General features: G+C 39.8%; 1 protein-coding gene and 1 long non-coding RNA gene across 2 annotated transcripts in view; one reads left to right on the forward strand and one right to left on the reverse strand.

Annotated features, from left to right (window-relative positions):
- LOC121813473 overlaps positions 1–8648 on the reverse strand; it is a 17327-nt gene extending 8679 nt beyond the window's left edge. The window contains exon 1 of the long non-coding RNA XR_006053724.1: positions 8634–8648. This is a non-coding gene — a long non-coding RNA (uncharacterized LOC121813473). The remainder of the gene's footprint in view (positions 1–8633) is intronic.
- LOC102293103 (trichohyalin) overlaps positions 4071–8748 on the forward strand; it is a gene marked incomplete at its 3' end in the record, with an annotated part of 6714 nt that continues 2036 nt past the window's right edge. Inside the window, 1 exon segment of the mRNA XM_005953397.3 lies at positions 4071–4948. Within this exon segment, the coding sequence (XP_005953459.3) occupies positions 4448–4948 (501 nt within the window).

Consider the following 8748-nt stretch of genomic DNA (forward strand, 5'->3'; position numbering starts at 1 on the left):
TGAAGCTCTGCAAAAAAATCAAGAACTCCTCCAAGAAAAAGAACAAATGGACATAAAGCAGCGCAAACTACAAGGCATGGAGGAAAAGTACAAAGGGCTTCAGGCAAAGCTTGATAAAACACTGAACAAAAATAAAGAGTTGCTTCAAGAAAAAAAGCAACTAGAAATTAAACAGAAAGAAATGGACTCCAAGCTTGAAGGCGTGGAGGAAAAGTACACCGCGCTGAAAATAAAGCTTGATAAAACAGTGCAAAGAAATAAGGATTTCCTACAAGACAAAGAACAGCATGACACCAAACAGAAAGATCTGGATTGTGAGCTTCAGAACATCAAGAAACACAACCAAGGTTTGCAAGTAATGCTTGATGAAGCTCTACAAAAAAACAAAGAAATCCTTGAAGAGAAAGAAAAACTGGACATAAACCAGAGAGGCATGCAGGAAAAATACGGAGCGCAGCAGGTAAAGCTTGATGAAACGCTGCACAAATATCAAGAGCTGCTTCAAGACAAAGAACAACGGAAAATAAAGCAGAAAGAAGAAAAACAAATTCTCCAGGACTTTGAGAGGAAAAACCAACAGCTGCAAGACCGTTATAACAAACTGAACTCCAAAACAACTGAGCTGGAGGGGGAAAAGAAAAAAGTGCAAAGACAATGCTCAGAGATGCAGAGTAAGCTCAGTGACATGCTGAGAAAAAACACAGACCTGCAGTGCACACTTCAAGAACTCGAGAGAAGTCAGCAGCTACAAGACACACACAACAAATTACGACAGAGTTATACAGAGATGCACGAGGCAAAGCTTATGCAGGAGGCCAAATGTAAAGAACTGAAAGAAAGGCTGGAAGAAAAACAAGCCAAATTAGAAGAAGTGGAGACAACATGCAGGAAACTTGAGAAGGAAAATACACAAACAATTGATGAGTTAAGAACCCTCGTCCTAGAGAAGAAAGTGCTGGTGGAAAAGATCATGGACAAGAAGAAAAAACGCTTCCGCTTCTTCTGGAGGAAGAGCACTCCTGCTTTTTCTACTTTTTCCACTTTTTCTTCTACTGATGTCACCCCGTCTTCCTCCTCCACCGTTGCATCGTAATTTTCACCTCTCCTGACACCTCTCCCTCCCCTATTTCCCTGTAACTCCCCCCCCCCCTCTCTCTCTTTCACCCTCACCCCCCAACCAGTCCCGACAGTTGACTGCCCCCTCTAGAGCCTGGTTCTGTCATAGGTTTCTTCCTTTAAAGGGAGTTTTTCCTATCCACTGTCGCATCCAGTGCTTGCTCAGAGGGCATTGTTGGGGTTCTCTCACCTCTATCTCTTTCCTCCTTTCTATCCCTTTCCTTTACCCTCTTCTTTACCCCCCACCCCTCCCCTCCTTTTCTATTCCCCCACCTTTTCTATTTCCTTAATAATTGAATAATAAACACAATTGGCTACATTTTAAATGTGTCTGATCCACGTCTTCATTCAAGAATGAATTGTCTTTCTCACGGAGTCATGTGTATTTTGTGTTTTCCTCGGGCTGGTGATCCTCGCGGTCGTTCAGCCCCGGAGTCCAGAGTTTTAGTGTTTTAATCACATTTAGTGTTACGTTTTAGATCACCACAATAGGATATCCATAATTTAGGGTTCAGGCATTTGTTTTAGTTCAATATCGTATCATTCTATGATTGAGTAGTTTACAGAACCTTCAGTCAGCAGCAATAACTTCAATTCATTGACATTTGCAAGCAGCCAGAAGCCTGCTAGCAACTCTTTTTAAAGAGTCTAAATGGTGTCAGCAGATTTCCTTCAGTGAAATACCTCAAAATCAGAATTCTTGTTCAATCATGCATGTCATAGGCCCCACAAAGTGAAACCAGCTTCCAGAAACTTGGCACCACAGTTTGACTCAGCCCTAATATTTGATCCACACATCAGAAAATTTACCAAGTTTTTTTATGAAGTGGAAAATTGTTAGGTCAGATCCTACACATGGGACCTCACGACATCACAGTGTAAAACAAGGATTTTATGCCTAAAGCAGTATTCACACAGTCACTTTTCTTTAATAAAACTTTGCACCAGCTGTTTTGTCGAAGTAATGAAAGGGCTAAAATATTAATATTATTAATTTTACTGTTCTGTCCCAGGTGAATATTCCTCTGAGCTCCCTAGGACTGCCCGTCCTGATGGGCGTCGCTCTGAATCACACCAGCGCTGGAAGACCGAGTGGCGAGTTTTACGTCAGGTAGTCGTCGCTTCAGTTTTAATCCATACTGTGAAACCTGCAGCACAGATTTCTTGAAGTAGGTGTGTCAGTGAAAGTTGCTCAGAAAATGAAAGTATGGCAAAAAATTTTATAAAGATAAAATCATCACGATGACCACATCTCCACTACTAAAGACTGCGTAGTTTTCCATGTGGACTATTGAAGTAGCTTTGTATGAGTCACAGTTCAAAATAATCCCCTGCAACCTTTTTCTGATTGGCTGCCTCTGGTAAACAGAACATGAGTGGGTGAGGCTTCTGGTCACAGCCAGAGTGAGATGACTATATTAGGGCTACCCTCTCTCTTTGACATCATACAGACCTAGGAGTAGAAAAAAACTGCAATTTCCTGAGCTGACTGAATTAAAAGCACATTCAGGAGCACTGACTGCAAATAACTGCAATGAGGCTTAAACAAATATATATTTAGGCTGTGTTATATGTATGTTTAGGGAATCTAAACCTTCTTTAAACTTTTCTTTTTATTCTTGAAATCCATTTGTAACTGGAATCTCACTCCTATTACAAATAATTCTCTTGGAGTTAAACAAGTTCAGTATTAAGAAGAAAAAACAGTTTTACTGCCCCATATAAAAGTTAGATATTTGGGCTTGAGATGAGTAAAGTTAATAGAGAGTTAAAATAGAAACAATAAAAATGCACACCAGTGAAAGACTAAAAGTAAAGGAACAGAAGTAATAATGAAGACAACTGAGAGACCATAAAAGATGACATCACATGATGGCAAGCCTATAAAAAGGTGTCATACAAAATGAAGTCCAAAGTTAAAGTTACTATTAGATTAGGTCTCAATTATCTAACCAGATTTGCCCAGCTGAGGTTAAATATTGGCATTCTTTTAAAAAATGATTACATTATATATCTTCTTCAACATAATCAGCCTCGGGAGAGTAGGGTGGAACTAAATGTGGAGCAAAGAGTATCTAGGGTGAAGGGAGTATCTGCCATCAAACAAGAAGACAGCCGCATGTAACTACAACGGTGTTTTCTAGTTCACCTTACATGCATTAATTTAATAAGTGGTTAGCCTACTCAATGTAAATTACACATGAACAACATGAAGCTACTCACACAGAGTATAACGGCCATCATCATCCGTCATCATTTCTGCTACACTGGCAGGGCTAGGGGCCAGGCCTCTCCTCTTCGGGTTCTTGGGGGATGTTGCTAACTCCGGGTCCAATAACAGGCACCACACCCGCAGTAGATGTGCTCGGTGTGAGGTCTCGCAGCAAGCTATCAAATACGGTGCATTTCTGAGCTTCAAGTTTAAATGAAACTTGTGGGTTGGATCTATGTGGCAGAAGCTGTTGTCAGCATTTATCCCTGTGTGGTATAAATTTCTGGGTCTGAACTGTGATCTTATTTCCTGAGACAAACGATGTAAAAGCTCTGCTGCATTTGTGAGACTGACTGACAGAAGCGAGGCTGCCATATCGCGCCATCATCAGTAGGCGGTAGGTAAAGTGTCTTGCCCAAGGACACAACGACCAAGACAGAGAGAGCTGGGGGTCAAACCGGCAACCTTCCAGTTACAAGATGAGCTTCCCGACCCCCTGAACTACGGATGCCCTACATGACTGTCAGGACAACTTATGTATTGCAAGTATGCAGTACTAAGAATAACTTGATGTTTCTGACTTTGCATTATGAATTGTTTACCCACTGACAAACATTTCAAGTTCTACTAAATTAAAAAACAATTTGTGGTAACCTGATTAGGATTCAAAAAGAATAATTAACAACACTTCTTGTAATGGTGTTAAAATCAGCCCAGCTTTTATTTTAAAATGCAAAAAGTAAAAGAAAATCAGCCAACATACTGGACACATATAATTGTCAATAGAATTGTTTATTGTTCAGCACAATAAACAATTATACTGTCACCATTGTTACTGATATTGAAAGCTTATTGATAATTTGTCCAAGTAAAGAATGCCCTCCCACAAATGTCATGTGACAACCTCATTGGCTTACAGAATTGTGATGTCACACACATTTAGAATCTTACCACCACTGTGATCCTTTGATCCTTTGATCCTAAAACCCTTAAATAGGGGTGAGACGCAAGAACTTTTAGTCCGTTATTCGCAGCATTTATGTTTGCAGCATTCAAACGTTCGCCAGACAAGCCTTTTTTTTTGGATCCTTTTCAGAGTCACTGTTAACAGATTCCAACATGTCTCCAAGAAAACAGAAAAAAAGAGAAAACGTAAAGCCCAGCGCTCCTCTTTGCAATCGAGAAGACGATACTCAACTGCAGAAGATGTGCTTGGAAGAAATGCATGAGGAAAATCTCATGAACAATCACAATACGCGACACCCGCCCCAGCCAGAGTACACCAATTACATCTGGGAAAGTTTTTTTAAACAACGAACGGAGATTATCTTACTGAGAGAGCACTGTGAGAGAAGGACCGATGAAGTAGATAGACTGTTCAAACAGCTTCTGGATAAGGAAGATATTCAAAAGGAGAAAGAAATGGAACTCCTAGACATGCGGGGAAGGATCTTTGAGCTCCAAGCAGAGCTTAATAAAGTACAAGAAAAACCAACAGAAGAAATCCTCCAACAGAAGAAAAAGGAGAAAGAGAGGGAAAAAAAGATTCAGGAGCTGCAAGTAAAGCTTGATCAAGCTCTGCAAAAAAATCAAGAACTCCTCCAAGAGAAGAAACAACTGGTCATAAAACTCCAAGGCACTGAGATAAATGAAAAAGTGCTGAAAGGAAGGGTTGAGTTTCTTCGAAAGAAAGCGCAACAGACCATGAAAAAGGAAGATACGGATTGCAAGCTTCAGGACAGCGAGAAACACAAGGAAGCTTTGCAAATAAAGCTTGATGAAGCTCTGCAAAAAAATCAAGAACTCCTCCAAGAAAAAGAACAAATGGACATAAAGCAGCGCAAACTACAAGGCATGAGGAGCAAGGGTTCAAAAGCTGATAACATAACAAAAAAAAGAGTGCTTCAAAAAAGCAAGAAATTACAAAATGGATAAGCTTGACTGAAAATACAGCGCTGATAACTTAAAATTTTCCAGGCTTTTTCTTCAGTTCTATTTCCTCTCACGTAATAAGTATCGTCTGTGCTCATATCCTAACTAACTAATTATTCAATGTTGGCTGTATATTTAACTGTTATTTTATTAGAATAGTTTTGTATTCCTCTTTACTTTTTTGATAGTCTAATCTGTTCTTTATATTATTATGATTTTTTTTTATCTAATTTGATTTATGATATTTATTTTTTTTATAGTAATTTTCATATTATACACGTTTGTTACTTTTCTTTTATTGTTTTAATGTGTTTATCTAGATGTCGTTCTTTGAGAGACCTCATTGCAGATTCTAGTGTAGTTGCCATCAAAGATTAAGGAACGAGAACAGAGGTCTGTCGGCTGCTTACATAAAAAATTAATTTGTGACGGTGTGTGATTTAACTCACAGTGCATGAGTTAACAGTTCAGAAATAGAAACACCATGAAGCATAGCATCGATTCAGAGAGATATGATTCCTACAAGACAAAGAACAGCATGACACCAAACAGAAAGATCTGGATTGTGAGCTTCAGAACATCAAGAAACACAACCAAGGTTTGCAAGTAATGCTTGATGAAGCTCTACAAAAAAACAAAGAAATCCTTGAAGAGAAAGAAAAACTGGACATAAACCAGAGAGGCATGCAGGAAAAATACGGAGCGCAGCAGGTAAAGCTTGATGAAACGCTGCACAAATATCAAGAGCTGCTTCAAGACAAAGAACAACGGAAAATAAAGCAGAAAGAAGAAAAACAAATTCTCCAGGACTTTGAGAGGAAAAACCAACAGCTGCAAGACCGTTATAACAAACTGAACTCCAAAACAACTGAGCTGGAGGGGGAAAAGAAAAAAGTGCAAAGACAATGCTCAGAGATGCAGAGTAAGCTCAGTGACATGCTGAGAAAAAACACAGACCTGCAGTGCACACTTCAAGAACTCGAGAGAAGTCAGCAGCTACAAGACACACACAACAAATTACGACAGAGTTATACAGAGATGCACGAGGCAAAGCTTATGCAGGAGGCCAAATGTAAAGAACTGAAAGAAAGGCTGGAAGAAAAACAAGCCAAATTAGAAGAAGTGGAGACAACATGCAGGAAACTTGAGAAGGAAAATACACAAACAATTGATGAGTTAAGAACCCTCGTCCTAGAGAAGAAAGTGCTGGTGGAAAAGATCATGGACAAGAAGAAAAAACGCTTCCGCTTCTTCTGGAGGAAGAGCACTCCTGCTTTTTCTACTTTTTCCACTTTTTCTTCTACTGATGTCACCCCGTCTTCCTCCTCCACCGTTGCATCGTAATTTTCACCTCTCCTGACACCTCTCCCTCCCCTATTTCCCTGTAACTCCCCCCCCTCTCTCTCTTTCACCCTCACCCCCCAACCAGTCCCGACAGTTGACTGCCCCCTCTAGAGCCTGGTTCTGTCATAGGTTTCTTCCTTTAAAGGGAGTTTTTCCTATCCACTGTCGCATCCAGTGCTTGCTCAGAGGGCATTGTTGGGGTTCTCTCACCTCTATCTCTTTCCTCCTTTCTATCCCTTTCCTTTACCCTCTTCTTTACCCCCCACCCCTCCCCTCCTTTTCTATTCCCCCACCTTTTCTATTTCCTTAATAATTGAATAATAAACACAATTGGCTACATTTTAAATGTGTCTGATCCACGTCTTCATTCAAGAATGAATTGTCTTTCTCACGGAGTCATGTGTATTTTGTGTTTTCCTCGGGCTGGTGATCCTCGCGGTCGTTCAGCCCCGGAGTCCAGAGTTTTAGTGTTTTAATCACATTTAGTGTTACGTTTTAGATCACCACAATAGGATATCCATAATTTAGGGTTCAGGCATTTGTTTTAGTTCAATATCGTATCATTCTATGATTGAGTAGTTTACAGAACCTTCAGTCAGCAGCAATAACTTCAATTCATTGACATTTGCAAGCATGCCTTAGAGCATCTAGCACTCTTTGGTTAAGGTCTAATGGATTCAGCGTAGATTTCCTTCAGTGAAATACCTCAAAATCAGAATTCTTGTTCAATCATGCATGTCATAGGCCCCACAAAGTGAAACCAGCTTCCAGAAACTTGGCACCACAGTTTGACTCAGCCCTAATATTTGATCCACACATCAGAAAATTTACCAAGTTTTTTTATGAAGTGGAAAATTGTTAGGTCAGATCCTACACATGGGACCTCACGACATCACAGTGTAAAACAAGGATTTTATGCCTAAAGCAGTATTCACACAGTCACTTTTCTTTAATAAAACTTTGCACCAGCTGTTTTGTCTAAGTAATGAAAGGGCTAAAATATTAATATTATTAATTTTACTGTTCTGTCCCAGGTGAATATTCCTCTAAGCACCCTAGGACTGCCCGTCCTGATGGGCGTCGCTCTCTCAGCCTGGACAGACCAGACCAGCTGCACCACACAGACAATTCAAACCTCACCTGAGGACAAAAAGCACAAGAACAACAAGAAAAAAAAAGAAAGAAAACAAACCTTAGAAACATGCAGGGTTACAGGAGAAGCCAGTGGTGCAGAGGTGAGCCTGTGCGAGTCTGAATTTAACTCCTATTTATGACTTCCTACCAAAGAATGATGATGGAAGAAGTTTGATTTATTTATTACGCATTAGTTTTATGGGTCTGTTCCACTTAAGGTCAGATTGGCGTCTATGAACCAAAATGAGTTTCACACCAAGACTAAACTCGTGTCATGGTTTGCATTATGCAGTGGTTACAGTGGTGACACTTATTAGACTCTGAAGTCTGTGCACCAGTTTTTCAGGGTCCTATAGGTGCAAATGTTGCGACCACTGTAAATGTGACACCATCACAGAAAAATTGTATAAAATCAGAAGAAGAAAGAGAACTCTAATATGATGGCTGCACACCAGCTGGATCATTATAACAACATCACATCACATGAGTAACTTCAACATGACGAGACTTCAAGGACTCCAACAATGTTCATACAGTGAGGATAAATAATGTTTTTTATTATTTATTATAAAAAGGACACAATATAGATATATAAAATGCAGCCAGAAATCCAATAACTAACATGTCCATTAATTTGACACGTTGGTTTATATATAATTTCTTTTTCTCTCTTAGCTTTTCAGCGCCACATTTTTGCCATTTCTTCCACACTCAACTCTTTTCTACAAGCTGAGCACACAGTGAAGGTAGGGGAGGGCTGGTGGCATTAAGAGATTTGATTGGGCAATCTAGGGGCCAGTTAGTTCTTTCCTTTGGTGAAAGTTGGGCTCTTCAATTCAGCATGGTACAACTCCATAGATTCTGCAACATCAAACCCTCTGTCTGCTAATATTACATCCAGTTACAAGATGAGCTTCCCGACCCCCTGAACTACGGATGCCCTACATGACTGTTAGGACAACTTATGTATTGCAAGTATGCAGTACTAAGAATAACTTGATGTTTCTGAC

Source organism: Haplochromis burtoni, unplaced genomic scaffold (genome assembly GCF_018398535.1).
Source record: "Haplochromis burtoni strain Fernald_Lab_line unplaced genomic scaffold, NCSU_Asbu1 Contig_1743, whole genome shotgun sequence".
Taxonomy (NCBI): Eukaryota; Metazoa; Chordata; class Actinopteri; order Cichliformes; family Cichlidae; genus Haplochromis; species Haplochromis burtoni.